We start from the raw sequence: 20,147 nt of genomic DNA, 5'->3' as shown, positions 1-20,147 counted from the left end.
AGCCATGGAACAGTAGTCCAAACCTCAGCCGCGTCCTGGGGTTAGTGTTCTAATGCACTGCATATAAACAAAACTCTGAAACACAACTTGTGGCTTGTCTGTTAAAATATGGCTAAATGGCTACATCCTGATAAGCTCTTTGATCTCCTTCTGTGTGTCACTACACCTTCCAGGCTTCCAGAAGTTGCTCGTTCTGTCACCCCATTCATCACAGAGAAAAATAACTGCAACACCAGAAGCCAATTATGAGAAACAAGCATGCAAATAAGACAGAAGTGGAGCCACACAGACACATTAGTAGACTCAATCAAACATTATGGGAACCAGACTGACTCAGTGAAGGATTCATGACTGGAACAGTTCAGGATGCAATGGATGGAATCATCCAATTTGCCCTCCACACTCAAAATTAAAATGGAGACGCTAAGATAAGGTGTAACTGGTTCATACTTTTTTAGGATGTTCTTCTGCAGGCTTCTCTTCTTTCTGAAATAACGTTGAAACCACAGGTCAACAACATTCCCAGAACAGGGCCTCTTGCCTCCGAACACATCCTTACAGGTTCACCCTTTCCTCCTGACCACCCCACTACGTACAGGGTGCTGCAGGCATGAGAGCCGCGTCCACTCCCGCCACAGCTCCCCCGCTGCCCTCACGAGGGGATGTGTCTGCTCCTATCATCAGCTTTTAGGACTTGAGAAAATCCCCACCTCTGGTCACAAACTTCGCAGTAAAGTGGGCCAGATGAGGTCGTCCCGAGTCACGTTAGGGAAGCCCTCTGCCACCTGCAACGAGGCTGCGTGGCTTACCCGGCTCCTCGAGTCCACGTTCAAGAGGCACACTCCACAGGCAAGTTCCTGAGCATTTTTAATCCCAGGCCGTAGCATACAGGAGGAAAAATCCAGCGAGTTTTCATCTGGCTGTGAGGATGAGGATGACAAGACAAACGGGTAAGAAGTCCAGCAAGTCCACACGCTGTTCGCTTCACTCCCTCATTGCTCACCCCCAGTAGGTCTAGCGGCAACGTAAGTACTCTAGCACCACCCCTACAATAATTTAACTTCCCAAACATCCACTGGGAACCCGTCATGCTTCCAGGTGCTAGGAAGGCCGGCACAAGTACAACACGCCCTCTGTCCTCTGAGAACTCGGTCTCGGGTGGGCGCCAGGGAGCCAGTGCAGTGCCATGATTGCCAGGTGTGCTTACTTAGGGGAAGTCCTGAGTGCCAGGGCACAAGGGAGGGGCACTTAGCCCAACCCGAGGAGGATGGGGACTGAAGCCAGAGACTGCTTCCTAGAACTTTTTTTTTTTTTTTTTTTTTTTTGAGGCAGAGTCTCACTCTGTCGCCCAGGCTGGAGTGCAGTGGTGCGATCTCGGCTCACTGCAAGCTCCACCTCCCGGGTTCAAGCGATTCTCCTGCCTCAGCCTTCTGAGTAGCTGGGGTTACAGGCACGCCACCACGCCCGGTTAATTTTTTTTGTTTTTTTGGTTTTTTTTGAGACAGAGTCTTGCTCTGTCGCCCGGGCTGGAGTGCAGTGGCCGGATCTCAGCTCACTGCAAGCTCCGCCTCCCGGGTTCACGCCATTCTCCTGCCTCAGCCTCCCGAGTAGCTGGGACTACAGGCGCCCACCACCGCGCCCGGCTAATTTTTTGTATTTTTTAGTAGAGACGGGGTTTCACCGTGTTAGCCAGGATGGTCTCGATCTCCTGACCTCGTGATCCGCCCGTCTCGGCCTCCCAAAGTGCTGGGATTACAGGCTTGAGCCACCGCGCCCGGCCCACCCGGTTAATTTTGTATTTTTAGTAGAGATAGGGCTTAACCATGTTGGTCAGGCTGGTCTTAAACTCCTGATTTCAGGTGATCCACCCGCCTCAGCCTCCCAAAGTGGTGGGACTACAGGCATGAGCCACCGTATCCGGCCTGCTTCCTAGAACTTAGAATCACCTTGGCTGAGTGTAGATGGGAGCTGCTAGGTGAAGGGGATGGGGTTGGGTGAGGTAGGGGAGGGAAGGATATTCTATGCAGAACAAGCAGCATAGGCAAAGGCCTCTGAGCTAAAGATGGGGTATGGGAAGGAATCTAGAGGGTGGGGGCAGAGCCCACGAAAGGAGGAGATGAAGCCACAGCATGAGGACTTCAAGGAAGATAAGGAGCATCCTGGAAGCCACTAGGGGTTCCAACTGGATCAGCACAGGCCCAGGTTCGTATTATTGACAGATCCCTCTTGCTAGTGTATAGACAATGAATTGGGGGTGGCAATCCTCAAGGCGTGGGTCTCAGCCAGAAGCCTGCTGTAGCAGTCCTGGAGACAGATACCGATGGTCAGAATGAAGGCAGCGGCGGTGGGGAATGGGGAGAAATGGACACGGAAAAGAGCTGCCAAGGCAGGAGAATGAGCAGGCCTGGGTGACCTGCTGGATGGGAGAGGTTGGGGGACCCGGGCAGCTGAAGGGATTCACCATAATAAGACATGTGAAAGAAGGACCAGGTTTGAGGATGGAAGCTGAGGAGAAGAGTTCAGTTTGGTCCAAGCTGAGTTGGAGCCACCTGTGGGACAGCAAAGGCCACATGCTACATAAGCAGGTGGTTGGATAGACATACAGGCCTACTGCTTGCAGAGAGAACTGAAAGTCACCAGCTACAGACCATAAATAGAACAACAGCTAATAAGCCCTTACTTTGCCAAGCACTATACTAAGCTCTTCACATGCATTATCTAATTCACTACACACACACACACACACACACACACACACACACACACACACACACACAGAGAATGGTTAAAAGAGGAGGTCTCAATCTTGGAAAGCTGTCCAGTCACTCTGCTGCTCAGGCTGGAGTGCAGTGGCATGATCACAGCTCACCGCAGCCTTGACTTCCTGGGCTCAAGAGATCCTCCCACCTCAGTCTCTCAAATAGCTGGGGCCACGTGTGCGTGCCACCACGCCCAGGTAATTTTTTGATTTTTTGTAAAGATGATATCTCCCTATGTTGCCCAGGCTGATCTTGAACTCCTGGGCTCAAGTGATCCTCCCAAAGTGGTGGGATTACAGGCATGAGCCCCTGTGCCTGGCCCCGCAGCACACTTTTATTTTTATTTATTTATTTTGAGACAGGGTCTCACTCTGTTGCCCAGGTTGGAGTGTGGTGGTGTCATCTTGGCTCACTGCAGCCTCTGCCTCCCGGGCTCAAGCAATCTTCCCGCCTCAGCCTCCCAAGTAGCTGGAACTACAAGTGTACACCACCATACCCAGCTAACACTTTTTTTTTTTTTTTTTTTTTGAGATGGAGTCTTGCTCTGTAGCCCAGGCTGGAGTGCAGTGGCATAATCTCGGCTCACTGTAACCTCCGCCTCCTGGATTCACAAGGGATTCTTCTGCCTCAGCCTCCTGAGTAGCTGGGACTACAGGTGCCTGCCACCACACCTGGCAAATTTTTGTATTTTTAGCAGAGACGGGGTTTCAGCATTTTGGCCAGGCTGGTCTTGAACTCCTGACCTTGTGCTCTGCCCACCTTGGCCTCCCAAAGTGCTGGGATTACAGGTGTGAGGCACTGTGCCTGGCCACACACTTTTAAGTTTAATCTGCACTAATAACATTTTCTCTATCACTTTTTAGCACTGAGGAAATCCCTCAGTCCTGACCAAACAGGGACAGTTGGTTGCCCTGTGATAGACATAAATAACCCTGAAAGCTAGACAAATAGTAAAATTTAAGAACTAGAATGTTTTAAGTATTTATTACCACTATTTTTAATATAATGTATTTAACTGCAAGTTTATATCATTTGTGTTTGTTTTGTCTTGCTTTTGAGATAGAGTCTCACTCTGTCACCCAGGCTGGAGTGCAGAGACGTGCGTGATCATGGCTCACTGTAGACTCAAACTCTTGGGATCAAGCAATCCTTTTGCCTCAGCCTCCTGAGTGCTGGGAATACAGGTGTGTGCCACTACACCTGGCTACTTTTTATTTTTAGTAGAGATGAGGTCTCACTACGTTGCCCAGGCTGGTCTAGAACTTCTGGCCTCAAGTGATCCTCCCACCTCAGCCTCCTAAAGTGTTGGGATTACAGGCATGAGCCACTGCACCCAGTCTTCATTTAATTTTGAGTAATAACCATGTTTAACAACTGGCTCATAAAATTCCTGAACATTTAACAAACTCTTTCAAGCCAGTAAGAACTGGATCTAACACACTAGTGTGACAGAATGGAATCTTACGTGGGAGCCTAGAAGTTGAGGAGTTCCTCTCAGAGGGTTTATCCTCACTCTAATGCAGGAGGTGAGAGATCCTCGGCTGTGTCTGAAATAGCAGTAGCCTTGCGAGCTTCAAGCAGCAAACTGGCAGTGATTCTCTCCACCAGCACACGGTGGGTCAAGGTGGGGGAGAAGGTGGATGGCTGCACTGATTCCGGTTGGGTTCTGTCTAATGAGCATGACTGAAGGGAGTGAGGAGGGATGCCTCATGCACTGTGGAGAGTAAGGAGGTGAGAAAAGAAGTGAAGACAGAAGAGGGTTGATAGGAACACAGTAAAAGAGACAATACCCTGTCTTGAGAACCAAAAACAGCAGCAGTGCCAGTGAAGAGTGAGACAACTGGAGGGTTGCCAATCCGGACTCAGGAAGTTCGATGTCTGGGTTCGAGACTGCACAGGCGCTGCACAGTGTTTGCTAACACAGCCCATTGTGATGATGCCAGTGGGTGGCTGAAGTGCAGGGGAAGCAAAGGTCCTGTGGTCCAGGCAGTCAAGCATCTGGGAGCCTGGCATGGAAGCTGGTTTGTCCTCATGGATACTGAGGTGACCCAGGATGATGGCAAATTCCTGTCAAAGTAACAGCTACATTTCCCATAGTTCTTCCAGTCTGAACCACTGAGGAGTTTCTACATTGTTTTTGAGCAACAAAGCAAAATTATATGATCCGTATTTTTCCTCACCAGGAAAAAAAAAAGGTTTCTCCTTATAAAAACGTATAGATTATGTATGATGTTCCCTGTTCCTTTCTAATTTGAAATAATAAACCATGAACTAGCTCCACAAACCTTTCTTAAACACATTTGAGCTAGATCCACTGAGATCACAGCAGGGGAAGGAAGAACACATGGTTTTCGAAGAAGAAAAGGGGAGGTGTATGTTTCAACTGTGTGCAAGAGGACTCTGGTATAGGTGATCAAAGTAAACTTACACGGCCTTAGCCAAGTCATAGGATCTTTTTTCTTTTCTCTCTTGTCTTTTTTAGTGCAACCATGGTCATTGTGGTCAAATGCAGAAGAGGCTGGCACTAACACTTGTTTGTTCTGCAGTCAGTCATCTGTAAAAGGGTAACAATTTCACTTGCCCTAACACCTCTCTCCCATTTCTATATATCTCAGATGGACATAAAACATGTCTGGAAGTGAAAACATAGTCTATATGCTTATCACAATTATTCACTTTGAAGAACTCTTAGCAAGCTTTTTAAAGAGGTTAAAACATAGGATCACCTCTGTAACCCACATTATAGATAGTCATCATGTTACTGAATCAGGGCTATTTGAGAAATCACTAAAATCTGGGAAAACTCTGAATCCTGAAATCAATCCAATTAATAAAGCCCCTTAATATCTGTTTACCAAAGGCACAAAGAAAGCAAATGAAAAGGTCATACTGTAATAGCCAGTTAAAACCATAAGGCTCTGCATAAATGATCCTGTGATCAAATTACTCTTTCAGCTGACAAAATTAACTAAGTATACATGTATAAACAGGGTGTTTATTGTAGTATAATAGCAAGAGTTTGGCACCAGTCATATAAGATAACAGTTTGGCTGCCTTCATATAAGAAGATATGCCCTCTATAAGTCACCTTAAATTGATCGTCTCCTTATTTGGCAAGTATTTCATGCATTTAGTAAAGATTTAAAATATATATTTTATATATGGCCTACTGACACTGATAAGCGCCAGTGTCAGACTGAGATATAGAATCCTGAGTCTTTAGCCTACAATCAACTCCTACAATGGTGTCCAAGAAGATCCTTATTGAGGAAGAAGAGTTTGGTAGTCATTAGTGTTCTTCACCAATAATCTTTCTCCTTTTTATGGAATGGTAGGATGGGCCTTCCCTACCCCTTTTTCAATCAGGCATGGGCCTGTAACTTGCCACAGTCAATAAACTAAGCAAAAGTCACATGTAGGCCGGGCGTGTGGTGGCTCACACCTGTAATCCCAGCACTTTGGGAGGCTGAGGTGGGTGGATCACCTGAGGTCAGGAGTTCAAGACCGGCCTGGCCAACAGGGCAAAGCCCCATCTCCACTAAAAATAAAAAAAAAATGCCGGGCATGGTGGCTCACACCTGTAATCTCAGCACTTTGGGAGGCTGAGGCGGGTGGATCACGAGATCAGGCGTTCGAGACCAGCCTGGCCAACATGGTGAAACCCCGTCTCTACTAAAAATACAAAAATTAGCCAGGTGTGGTGGTGCTTGCCTGTAATTCCAGCTATTCAGGAGGCTGAGGCAGGAGAATTGCTTGAACCCGGGAGGTGGAGGTTGCGGTGAGCCGAGATCATGCCACTGCACTCCAGCCTGGACAACAGAGTGAGACTCCGTCTCAAAAACAAAACAAAACAATTAGCTGGGCATGGTGGCGGCACCTGTAATCTCAGCTACTTGGGAGGCTGAGGCAGGAGAATAGCTTGAACCCAAGAGGCAGAGGCTGCAGTGAGCTGAGACTGCGCCACTGCACTCCAATCTGGGCGACAGTGGAAGACGCCATCTCAAAAAAAAAAAAAAAAGGAAAAAAGAAAAAAAAAGCGTCACCTCTGGGAGGAAGCCTTTAAGACCAATGTGCTATTTCTCATGTTCCCTTGACCCTCCATGGTGACCAGCTGTGTTCCACATGGTGGAGGCTCTGTCAACCTGGGTCCCTGGATAAGGACATGGCACAGAGCCCCCCACCAACTTGAGATGGACATATAGCCTGAGCAAGAAATAAAGCTTTGCTTTTGCTAAGATGGAAGAAGCTGTTTGTTACTGAAGCATAACCTAGTCTAGTTTGACTGATACAAAGGGTGATCTAGACACAGGTTCCATAGGCAATTATAAAGTTTTGGTATTTGCTTGGTTACAGTATTTTGTATAATCTTTCCTATTGCTGCTGTTGCAAAGTAGCATAAACTTAACGGCTTAAAACAACACAAATGTATCCTCTTACAGTTGTGGATTTCAGAAGTCTAAAATGGGTGAGTAGCACTGCATTCCTTCTGGGAGTTCTAGGGGAAAAATCTGTTTCCTTGCCTTTTCTAGCTTCTAGGGACGGCCTCTGCATTCCCTGGCTTGTGGTCCCATCCTCAAAGCCAGCATGTAGCTTCTGTCACTGTCTTCTCTCTGCTTCTGTTATCACATCACTTTTTCTCACTCTTCCCCTCCTACCTTCCCCTTCTAAGGATCCCTGTGATGACATTGGGGCCACCTGGGCAAACCAGGATACGTTCCCCAATGAAACACCTTTAACTTAATCCTATTTGCAAAGGTAACATATTCAGAGGTTCCAGGGACATGGGCAGCTTTGAGGGGCCATCATTCTGTCTACCACAGCTGCCTTCTGTCAACTGAGGATAGCCCTGCAGAGACACAGTAAAGATCCCGTGTCTAAAACATTGTGCAGACTGGCAAGACGACAAAAATGCCATCACCATTAAAAATAAACTGTTCTCCTGATACGTCACAGCAATAGGAAATAAGTACTCTGAAATTCACAGGTCAATTTCACATTGAAAGGAAGTACAAAAGAATTCATATTTCACTGAGGTGAACAGTGGAATCAAAGAGCCTGTGTGATTGCCAATTGACTAAAATACAGGTGAATAACAATCTTTTCTCTTCTCTTAGATTTTATATGGCAAAAATCGATTAATTTTCCAGGACAGAATTCTCTGTTTGTTCCAACCCTACTGAACTTCAACCCACTTCACAAGATAAAACCTTAGATGACAAGCCACTTAGGGAGCCAACCTCAGTGCATCACATCTCACTAAACTAGGTGATTTTTACCTCTTGGGAAAGAAGCAGGTGTTCAGTCTGTGCCCGGAGAAGACATGCTTCTACCACAAGAGGGAGCCTTAGTCCAGGGAAAAAGAGTACCAAAGAGAGAGCACAAAGCTTTGCCAGTACAGTCAGCCCTCGGTATCCATGGGTTCCACATCTATGGGTTCAACCAATCTCAGATCAAAAATATTCGGAGGAAAAAATAGGAAAAAACAAAAATGATACAAATAAAAAGGTCCAATACAGTATAATAACTATTTACACAGCATTTACATTGTATTAGGTATTATAAGTAATCTAGAGATGATTTAAAATACACAGGAGGATGTGCATAGGTTATATGCAAATCCTATGTCATTTCTTATCAGGGACTTGAATGTCTGCAGATTTTTATATCCAGAAATGGGGGATGTCCTGGAACCAATTCCCCGCCATGGATAGGGGAATGACTGTGTCCTTTCCAGCTTAAATAAACATCAAGGAGTCACAGTTTGGAGTTTAAGACTGTGCACCCTGCCTTCCTTAGCCCAAGCATGACTACTGTGATGCAGCACTACGTTCTGCGACTTTCACTGCAGAAGGTGAAGCAGCTGTCTTCTGACAGAAACAGCCTCACAGTCTTCATGGGAAGAAAGAAGTCATTTTCAGTAACTTAAAAGCTGGAAGTAACGTAGAGTAGGAAGAAGAATGGATTCTGAAATGATACAGATTCAAATCACAGACTTGTCAGTTTCAGTCAAGTTTCATCTTCTCAAAGCCCTAATTTCTTCATCTGTAAAAGTGATAATTACTTCTACAGTATAATCCAGCTGCTAGAGATGGCCTCTGCACTTCTTGGCTCGTGGTCCTATCTTCAAAGCCAGCAGGTAGCATCTGCCACTTTCCTCTTCTCTCTGCTTCTGTTGTCACATCACTTTCTCTCACTCTTCCCCTCCTACCTTCCCCTTATAAGGACTCATCATGTGATGACATGGGGTTACCAGGATTCAATTAGAATGAATGTAAAGCATATAGCACAAGGACTGACAGGCCTTAGGTGCAAAATATCAATAAAAGGTAACCAGTAGTAGTAGTAGTAGTAATAGTAATAGTAATAGTAATAGTAATAGTAGTATGGAATCAAAGGGCCTCACTGTGGCAATGTAGTTCATTAAGGAAGTCATTTAGCTGAAATGAAGCAATAGTGTTAAGCATTAAAAGCTTCCCATAAAACCTCAATCATGCCTCTTTCTAATAATGATTTCTCCGGTTTGAGCGTCTAATCCAGAGTCCTGGGAGTTTGTATAGTTTTGTTACAAATGATTTGAACTACACAGATGTTGGTTTATGTCATTTACATTTATGCAGGTATTCTCATCAGTTCTGCTAGAGTAAAGGCTTCTTCATGACAAGTAACACCTTACACTATTTCTGTGGAATGTGTGCTATTCCTCATGCAGTGGGAAACTCAAGTTTTACAGACAGAGGACATACCTAGCAGTTATCAAGGGTACAATGACATGGTATAATCTGGGCAAAGAATGATTGTTGTTCTGCCACAGCTAACCTAGCGAAAAAAGCAATTATAAGGGGAAGCACATGGGTATTGAGAGAAATGAATACTCCGGTGTTCAGGTTCAATTTACAGTACATTCTTGTGTTGTCAAGTTGGAAGATTAATTCATCTCTATACCCTTACCTAGTGTCTTAAAAAACAAAAGTTAGGTAAAACCACTCTTTAGCATCTAGACACTGACGCTAGAAAAGGATGCTCACAATGGGAGTCTGAGGGAAGGGCATAAATGTCCAGCCCTTTTCTGCATTTACCTCACATTTGTTTACACTAAAGGAGTTAGAGCCACCATATGTGAACAGGGCAAAGCTCCAGGTTAGATGGGCCCCAAACCCAATAGGCTTTGTTCAAAACAACAAAATCAAATTCCAAGGTCTCTTTAAAAAGGTCTGGGAAAAACTAATCCTTGGTATAAAAAAAATCACACCAGGGATTATATCTGAGTAGGGCGACAATTAACAAGGTGCATAAGAAAACTTCCGGATTGATGGAGTAGTCTATATCCTGATAGAGGCATGGGTTATATGCTTGAGAGTATGCATTTTTCAAAACTCATTGAGTGGTACAACCAAGATTTTCACATCTTATTGTGTGTGTGTATATATATATATATTTTTTTTTTATTTTACCAAAAAAGAAAAAAAAGAAAAGAAAAGGTGTGGAGGGGTGTTCAGAGTCTAGAAGGTGCAGCTGTAGCAAGCTTGCAGCCACAGGAGCTTGGGAAGAGGCACAAAAATGAAACTGGCTTGCACTTCACCTGGCGAGAGGAGCTATCTCAAGAAGTAAACACACAGCAGCAACCCAGGAATCTCCCCACTTATCCTTTCCCCCAAATTCACGAGCTTGGCAAGTACACCTGGTCTTTGTGATACCTTTTCTTCCAAGAGCTCATGGAAAGGAGAGAGACGCTTTATGATCACAGTCATCTTTTCCCAGCAGCAACAGGAGAGAAGAGATGGGTGGCTGATTTGGGGGTTTGTATAGAAATCTAGTTTTCAAGTGTTAACTGCAATAAGAACCGATTGCCACCCAAACAAAGAACCTTAAAATCTAAATGTAAAGAAGGAGGCTTTTAAGTTACTCTACAGTCCTGGTATATATATGCAAGGGCAACGTGCAGAAAAGAACCCGACTGTTTATAACAAGTTGCTGCCAGAAAAGACTCCTGGTGTTTGAACTCATTAACCTTGATGCTAAAATCAACCCATTCCCCCTACAAAAACTTAAGTACCTCTCTGGTTTTACCCACCCGACCTGCCCATCTCAAGGTGGCCACAAAGAACAGAGGTTGAGAAAGTTGACTTCTGACTGTCAGAATAAACCCAGGCCTCGCCAGTATCTCTGTGCTTCAGTTTCTTCATCTGTAAAAGGGAAGAATAAAAGTATCTACTGCTATGATGATATTCAGGCTCAACCTGCTCCATATTAGGACAAGGTCAGGAAGCAGCAGGTTGGGTGAATTAGGAAGGACACAGACACATACTGATCTCCAAGTTCACAACTGGTGACACATCCTTCTCTACCCCACAACTTCACAGGCACCCTCGGCACACATCACTAGCCAATCAATTTCATTAGTAGCTGGAGCTCAGGAAGTAAATGCAGAGTTTAATGCATTTCTCTGATCCAGAGGATAATGAAGTGAATTCCAGAAGCTCAAAGAAAATTGGAGGACTGCAGCAAACACATGCCTTTTCTCCCAAGTTCCTTGGATTAGTTATCATAACAGTTAACCAATCCATTAAGGATAGAACTGGAAGACTCTCATTCAGACCCCAAGAATTCCACCTCTCTGAATGTAAATAGAGAAACAGAGGTTAAGTAGTAAACTACCCCCATTCCTTCTCCCCAGCTTCTGTTCGCAGTATTCTGATTCAGTTGCCTTTTAGGGGTGGTGATGTGTGGTACTATAGTCCTCCTTAGTCAGGTGGACTGTCAGGAGAGAAGATGTCTGGTAGCTTGGGCATGATTCTCCTCTGCTTCAGGAGAGGATGAAGGCAGGGTAAAGATGTCAGGTTGCCATGCAGATTTACTGCAATTAAAGTCCCTAAAGTAGTCTGGGTGTGGTGGCTCACACCTGTAATCCCAGCCCTTTGGCAGGTTGAGGTGGGAAGCCTGCTTGAGGTCAAGAGTTTGAGACCAGCCTGGGCAACATAGCGAGGCCCTGTCCCTACCAAGCCAGGCATGGTGGTGCATGCCTGTGGTCCCAGCTATGGGAGGTTGAGATGCAAGGATCACTTGAGCCTGGGAGTTCAAGGCTGTAGTGAGCCATGACTGTGCCACTGCACTCCAGCCTGGGTGACAGTGTGAGACCCTGTCTCTAAACAATAAATAAATAGGTAAATAAATAAAATTCAGTTTTAAGAACTTGATAACCTGTCATTACAATGGAAAGGAGAAGTGGGCAAGGGTAACAAGGGGTATCTACAGGGAGGGTTTCTGCCAGTGAATGAAGGGTAATGATACATTTCTCCTACTAGAGTAAAAACACTTATTTTTCCACTATAAATGCAACAAATGCTATCGAAAGAAAGTTGAAAAAATGAAAAAACTAAAGGAATATTGAAAAATCCAGTGTTCTGGCTGGACACAGTGGCTCATGCCTGTAATCCCAGCACTTTGGGAGGCTGAGGTGAATGGATTCCTTGAGCCCAAGGAGTTTGAGACCAGTCTGAGCAACATGGCAAAACCCTGTCTTTACAAAAACTACAAAAATATTAGCTGGGCTTGGTGGTGTGCACCTGTGGTCACAGCCATTTAGGAGACTGAGGTGGGAGAATTGCTTCAGCCCAGGAGGTCAAGGCTGCTGTGAGCTGTGATCACACCATTGTACTCCAGAATGGGTGACAGAGGGAGACCCTGTCTAAAAAAGAAAGAAAAAAAAAATCCAGTGTCTCATTACCCAAACACATCCCTAATATCATTTTGGCAGATTTCCTTCAAGCCCTGTAGTAACAGTTCTGTGTCATTCAAACTTCGTGTTCCTTTACAAAATGGCTGCATAAGATCCTGGCGTAAAGATTCACCACAATTTACTTAACCAGTCCTCTAGATTTGGACTTTCAGGTTGTCTCTAATTTTTCATGTTTACAAAGAACAACTCTGTGCACTTAACTTGCTTCTTTCTGTGAATTCATATTTAGAATCGCTGCCTTAGGACATTTTCTCAGAAGTGGAATTACTGAGTCAGCTACTCTGAATGAATATTAATTCCTTTAATTCATTCAGCTTTTACTGGGTGTTCACTGAATGTTTACATAGTGCCTGGCACTGTGCTCAGATAAAGAAGAAAAGATGAAAAACGCAGTCTTGATCTCTGTCTTCAAGAAGTTCACAGCCAGGAGGAGAGCATGATGCCAAATTCTCTTTCCATAGGTGACTCCACCCTACAGTATATAGTCCACATTTTACCACATCAACACTATTAGTATTCAAACAAATAGATCACACAAAAATTGGGCTTAATTAGTAGGCAGGCCAGGCGTGGTGGCTCAAGCCTGTAATGCCTCTAGCACTTTGGGAGGCAGAGGTGAGTGGATTACATGAGGCCACGAGTTCGAGACCAGCCTGGCCAACACGGTGAAACCCTGTCTTTACTAAAAATACAAAAACTAGCTGGGCATGGTGGCAGGCGCCTGTAATCCCAGCTACTTGGGAGGCTGAAGCACGAGAATTGCTTGAACTCGGGAGGTGGAGGTTGCAGTGAGCCGAGATCGCGCCACTGCACTCCAGCCTGGGCAAGAGAGTGAGAGCTGTCTCAAAAAAAAAAAAAAAAAAAAAAAAAGTAGGTAAAAAATGTAACCTTGTTTTAATTTGAATTAATGTTTACTGATTAACTGTACCTCCCCTTTTACAAATCACTTCACATTTTTGCTCATACGTTACTGAGATGTTGGTATATTTTTCGTTGATTTGTATGCTTCCTTTACAGAGCAAAGACACGAGCCTGCCATCAGTATGCACTGCTACACCTCCTAGTTTACAATTTAATCTATTTTTTCCACACTTAAAATGACTTCCTCTCATACTCTGGAGTTATGCCATTTGGCCTATATTGAGAGATGTAATAAGAAACTACTCAATGAAACCTGTTGCTTTATTTACTGAAAGGATTTTTCTTTTTTTTTTTTTTTTTTGAAGACAATGTTGATTATATCAGTTTTCTCTTTAGGAGAACCCACAAAAGAAATTTCTTTCTGATATTAGTATCAAGGTCAGGCACAGTGGTTCATACCTATAATCCCAACACTTTGGGAGGCCAAGGTGGGTGGATCAGTTGAGCCCAGGAGTTTGAGACCAGCCTGGCCAAAATGGTGAGACCCCGTCTCTACTAAAAATACAAAAATTAGCTGAGCGAGGTGGCGCATGCCTGTAATCCCAGTTACTCAGTAGGCTGAGGCACGAGAATCGCTTGAACCCACAAGGTGGAGGTTGCAGTGAGCCGAGATCGCACCACTGCCCTCCAGCCTGGGTGACAGAGCGAGACTGTCTGGGAAAAAAAAAAAAAAAAGAGGTCAGAAGTTCAAAAGTGATATGGGCTTGAATTAGTTAATAGATTTTTTTTTTTTTTTTAAAGATTTCTAATTTCATTATATTTCTTTCTTTTCTTTTCTTTCTTTTTCGAGACGGAGTTTCACTCTTGTTGCCCAGGCTGGAAGACAGTGGCGTGATCTCGGCTCACTGCAACCTCCGTCTCCTGGGTTCAAGCAATTCTCCTGCCACGGCCTCCCAAGTAGCTGGGATTACAGGCATGCACCACCACACCCAGCTAGTTTTGTATTTTTAATACAGATGGGGTTGATCAGACTGGTCTCCAACTCCCGACCTCAGGCGATCCACACACCTTGGCCTCCCAAAGTGCTGGGATTACAGGCATGAGCCACCGTGCCTGGCCTTCGTTATATTTTCTAACAAAAAAAAATAAGGTATCTAACTTCATTTTCTTTTCTTTTTTTTTTGAGACAGAGTCTTGCTCTGTCACCCAGGCTGGAATGCAGTGGTACCATCTCGGCTTACTACAACCTCCATTTCCCAGGTTCAAGCAATTCTCCTGCCTCAGCCTCCCAAGTAGTGGGGATTACAGGCACTAGATACCACAGCCGGCTAATTTTTTTTTTTTTTTTTTTGTATTTTTAGTAGAGATGGTGATTCAGCATATTGGCCAGGCTGGCCTCAAACTCCTGGCCTCAATTGATCTGCCTGCCTTGGCCTCTCAAAGTGCTGGGATTCAGGCATGAGCCACCATGCCTGGCCTAATTTCATCATATTTTCTAACTACTATTAATATGTAGGATTGTTACGAATTTTTGCCACATGCAATACATTTATACTCTTGAATTTAGATTAAAAAATGTATTTTTTTATCTATCTATCTATCTATCTATCGACTGACCAGGTTATGAGATTGGTTAATTTTTGTATTTTTGGTAGAGACGAAGTTTTACCATGTTGCCCAGGCTGGTCTCAAACTCCTGGGCTCAAGTGATCCGCCCACCTCAGCCTCCCCAAAGCGCTGGGATGACAGGGGTGAGCCACTGCACCAGGCTGCTTGAATTTAGATTTTTAAAAGAATTTCATTATCACCAACTAAACATAATTTTATCTCTTTTTTCAATATTAATACTTCATTTCTTACTTCACTTGCCAGAACAGTTTTTTTAAAAAAATTATCTACCTACGGTTTTAGGTTAGAAAATGAGAACTGATCCAAGGGAACAAGAAAAAGTTTTGGAAATTATTTAAACTCTTAAAGACTTTAATATTACAAACCAGAAGCAACATGACAATGGTGAGAGGATGTGCTGCTGAAGACACATTGTTGGGGTAGCTGGGTATCCACCTGGCTATCAGTTCAGAAAATTAGAACTGCTTCCTCCCACACAACTGCAATCCCATTCAGATGGGTCACAGTGTTCCATGTTAAAAAAAAATTGGAATAGCATATTTATTCCAGCTGTGGAAGGAAGATAAACTTCTGACTATTGTGAAATAAAGGATATCATCAGAGACAAACTGAATAGGTATGAATATATAAAAATAAAATAGTTTCGCCCAATGAAATGTAAAAAAGGGACAGTAATAGAGGAGGAAAAAAAGCTGATAAAAGTTTACAAGCTTATATATATGTATATAAATCTATTACAAATATGAAATATATAAGGTCAATAACCATATTCCAAGGAATAAATGGTCAAATGGTCAAAAGAGTCCAATCCATTTATACACAAAGGAAACAGAAATAGTAAACTGTCATTTGGAACATGGCAAAGCCTCTCATGAAATTAAAACAAAATGAAAAAAACACCTTAGGGAATAATTGCATGCTTGTTAAATTAAGAAACTGATAGGACATAATGTAGAGAAATGTATCCATGTACTTATATATATCTGGTAGCACTGCAAACAATACAAGCTCTTGGAAAGCCTTCTAATAAATGTAACAACAGCTACATATGTATGCATGCACCTGTGCAGACACACACACTGACCTCTTACTCCACTTAGAGGAACTACATCCCCACAAAGGAACAGTGATTTGTTATTTAGAGAACTACTCATAACAGGAAAAAATGAAAATAACCCAAGAACCTAAAAAAAGAAGGGCTAAACAAACTACAGGATGGCAACATGAGGTATCATATAGCTTTTTGAAAGGACACATATGGGGACACAAATAACTAGAAGTGCAAAGGGAGTATCTCAAACCAATGCTTTGCAAAACTCCCATGTGTTATGTGAATTAAGAAAGGTGTAGCCAGAGTGAATGTTTTCCTATACTCTTTTTTTCCTTAGGTTCCCTGGGCCTTGGAGAGATCAGAAGCCGACCTGGTGCTGTTCAGCTGACCACACACCGGTGATCTCCCTCCTTTAATACAACAGGCTCCAGTTGGCACCTTCAGCCTCCAGTAAGTACCATCATAGGAATACACTCTGCTTTACAGCTTAGGTTTCTGGAAAGGAAAGCAACTGCTGAGTTGTTTCATGGACTTACTGTGAGTGTGGCGAGTGACATGAAGCCGATTAGGTTATTCCATACTTTATCGATGTCCTTCAGCAACTGCTGGAGTTTCTCACTGCACACTGCAGTGGCTTTGATCCCCAGCTCCACACGCTTGGTTACCCTGTACACTTCAACAACACCTGATGGGATGAGAGAGCAGAGAGAGAGTGTTGACAGTGGAGACACAGAGGAACCAGACAGGGGAGCATCATTGCTGGCTGATATCTATTAGAAACAAGGGTACATCTGGACAGAGGTGTACGTACTATTCTCTGGGACCAATCCACTTCTCAGTGCTGCTGTATAGCTCACTGGTAAGAGCATAGACTCTAAAGCTGCACTGCTTGGGTTCAAATTCCAGCTATGCCTCTTACTGGCTACATGACCTTAGGCAAGTCACATAACCTCTCTGTAACTCCATTTCCTCATCTGTGAAGTTGGGACGGTAACAGTACCTCCTCCAAGGATGGTTGAGAGGATTAAACAGGTTAACATGGTAAAAGGCTTACAACAGTGCTTGGAGAATGGCAGGCAATATGCAAGTTATTAGGTTTTGTTTTTTGGGAGGTTTATTTATGAGTCCATCTGCTTGAATCTGGGAAATCCCAATAAACTAGCTGAAAATGGGGATAGTAAAAATTTAAAAGAATCTCAATGTTAATAGCATCACAAAGTAATTAAGAAATATCTCACCCCTCTGAATCTGAAGGTCTTACAAACACTTTGACTTCACTTATCTTTATACATGCAACAGGATGCAGACCGGTTCTTTTCCTGTGGTCTCTAAATTGTGGTTGAACTCTTCAAGCAAGGATGAGAGGTGATAAGTACCTCACATTCTAAGGACAGCCACCAGATACATCCCTAACCCCTGCAATGTGACAGTCACCAAAGACATGACCCCAACCTCTCTAAGTGAACACAGAGGGATTCCAGGGGATCTTCAGAGTGTGCCTCAGCAGCCCTGTGCACAGCACTATGGCCTTTCTTCTTCATTCCCCAAGGGAGGGGCAGAAATCACTGCCCACCCTAAGCCAAGTGAGGGCGCTTCTAAGAGAATCTTCCATAGATACAAGGATACGAGGAGAAAAGACAGGTGCCCCATTTCCTGGTGGACATCTGCTTATGCAGAACTGTGCCTGTTTGAGCAGGAAAAGAAGACCCCGAGTGAGGTGGCAGGAGTAAGGCAGAGGCTACATCCCTTCACTCTCCACTCATCCAGCAAATATTTTTGAGTGCCAACTATGTGCAGGACACTAGATTAGGTGTTAGGGACACACCAGTGAACAAAACAGACCAAAATCCTAGCCTTCGTGGAGGTTCATTCTAGTGGAGGGAGACAGAGCATAAAAACAACAAGTAACTAGGCGCAGTGGCTCACACCTGTGATCCCAGCACTTGGGAGGCCAAGGTGGGTGGGTTGCTTGAGCTCAGGAGTTCGAGACCAGCCTGGGCAACATGGCGAAAACCCGTCTCTACAAAAACTACAAAAATTAGCTGGGCACATCGTGGTGCGCGCCTGTGGTTCCAGCCACTTGGGAGGCTGAGGTGGGAGGATTGCTTGAGCCTGGGAGGTGGACGCTGCAGTGAGTCATGATCACATCACTGTACTCCAGCCTGGGTGACAGAGTGTGATCCTGTCTTAAGAAAAGAGCAGTAAGTAACATATGTAAGAAATTAAAGGTAATAGAGCAAAAGAGAAAATCCAGCAGAGAATGGGATGGGAAGTGCCGGGGTGGGGAGAGAGGATACTCTTCGGAGAGACGGATGCTAGGAAAGATTTCACTCAGAAGCTGACAAGTGAGTAAAGATTTGAAAAAGATTAGGGTCCAGTGTGTGTGGCTCCGGCCACGGGCCAAGCCTGAGCCTGGGGAAGGGAGGAACACCGAAGCGGACAGAGGCTGCGCTTTCACGTTGGACTGACATATCTAATTGCTGCAGATGACCAGGAGGTTAAGGATTCTGTGGTGTCATTAAGCGGTCGAGAGAAAGAATATAGAGTATGGTAAGGAACTGATGGGAGACAAGATGATTTTATTTCAGTGCATCAGTAGCTCTGATAAACCAGTAACAGAGACATAATTTTACATTTTTGCTATTATGTATATAACAAGGACGAGGAAACTTAGCCATAGAGACTTTTTAAGTTCAATAGTTTACTGCCTGTAACTTAAGTGTCTTACCCACAAATGCAGATGCTTCTTAGTGAAGTCATATGTAACTTGAGAGATCTAGCTTAAAATAATTCAAGGGAAAAGTGAAAATAATGCAAAGTGCCATCATTTTCAATAGTAAAATATAAAAGAACATACCTAATAAATATTCCATGCCTTGAGCTGACTGAATTACTTCTGTGCAAACAGAACTACTACTGATTCCATTTAAGGTATCATTTGCCTTCTTAATGACCTATAAGAAATGAAATCACATCACCTTACATAACTAACAAAAGTCATCGCAAATCAATTTACTGTTAGTAGAAAACCCAACCGAAAAGCCACGAGGTGTCAAAAAATCTCATTTTATCCTTGAAGAAACAATCCTCCATTTCTTTGGAAGAGAAAAGACAGTTTTCTTTTTTTTTTTTGAGACGGAGTCTTGCTCTGTAGCACAGGCTAGAGTGCAGTGGTGTAGTCTCAGCTCACCACAACCCCCAACTCCCGGGTTCAAGTGATTCTCCTGCCTCAGTCTCCTGAGTAGCTGGGACTACAGGCGTGCGCCACCACGCCTGGCTAATTTTTGTATTTTTAGTAGAGACGGGGTTTCACCATGTTGATCAGGCTGGTCTTGAACTCCTGACCTCGTGATCTGCCCGCCTCAGGCTCCCAAAGTACTGGGATTATAGGTGTTGAGCCACCGCACCCGGCCAAGACAGGTTCTTTAGTTTAAATACTATTTTGATTTAGTCAGAGTTAATGAAATCACTTTGGTATTTCTTAAACACAATGACAGATGAGGAGACGACTGACACATGAGCCAGTCTGCTATGGTAAGTGTGAAAGAAGCCTCACCTACGATGTATGACTTCCACAGAGTTTCACTTTGCCCAGGGACATCCACGTAAGGCTCTCCTGAAGTTTGCCTCTGTCCATTCAAATGAACCAAGAAGGCAAAAAGGCACAAGAGAACACTTACATACATGTGAACGCGAAAATGACATACTCACATTCAGGGCACTCCCCAGGCATCTCTGCCATTCATATGCATATCTCTCATTTTCCTGTGAATTTGATAAAAAGAACTGGGTTACGCCTTGAGCGCAAACCTGGAATCTTCCATTGATGACTCTGTCAATTCAAAGGGCTTGAGCTTGGAAGACTTTCCTTTTTATTACAATCACTCTAGTTCAAGCAGTTTTTTTTTTCTTTTTTTTTTTGAGACAGGGTCTTGCTCTGTTGCCTAGGTTGAAGTGCAGTGGCATGATTTCTGCTCACTACAGCCTCAACTCCTGGATGCAAGCAATCCTCCCACTTCAGCCTCCAGAGTAGCTGGGACTACAGGTGCGCACCACCATAAGCGGCTAATTTTGGTATTTTTGGTAGAGGTGGGGTTTCACCATGTTGCTC

The 20,147-nt window shown here is 44.0% G+C and overlaps 1 protein-coding gene across 33 annotated transcripts in view; it reads right to left on the bottom strand.

The window, feature by feature from the left end:
* The window catches only part of SYNRG (synergin gamma), a 94,997-nt gene that overhangs the window by 4,538 nt on the left and 70,312 nt on the right, over positions 1–20,147 (bottom strand). For 22 of the 33 annotated variants that reach the window (XM_074019031.1, XM_074019040.1, XM_074019042.1 and 19 more), the window contains 5 exons: positions 19,748–19,801; positions 18,894–18,990; positions 16,573–16,721; positions 810–920; positions 451–486 (listed from right to left, as the gene is read on the bottom strand). In XM_074019031.1, the coding sequence (XP_073875132.1) occupies positions 451–486; positions 810–920; positions 16,573–16,721; positions 18,894–18,990; positions 19,748–19,801 (447 nt within the window). Of the gene's footprint in view, positions 1–450; positions 487–809; positions 921–12,702; positions 12,968–16,572; positions 16,722–18,893; positions 18,991–19,747; positions 19,802–20,147 lie in introns of those variants that run through there. The other 11 variants (XM_005583947.4, XM_015438416.3, XM_074019029.1 and 8 more) reach the window with 2 other exon arrangements.

Source organism: Macaca fascicularis, chromosome 16 (genome assembly GCF_037993035.2).
Source record: "Macaca fascicularis isolate 582-1 chromosome 16, T2T-MFA8v1.1".
Taxonomy (NCBI): Eukaryota; Metazoa; Chordata; class Mammalia; order Primates; family Cercopithecidae; genus Macaca; species Macaca fascicularis.
Note: the sequence above shows the minus strand (reverse complement) of the source record. Positions and strands in the feature narration are given on the sequence as shown.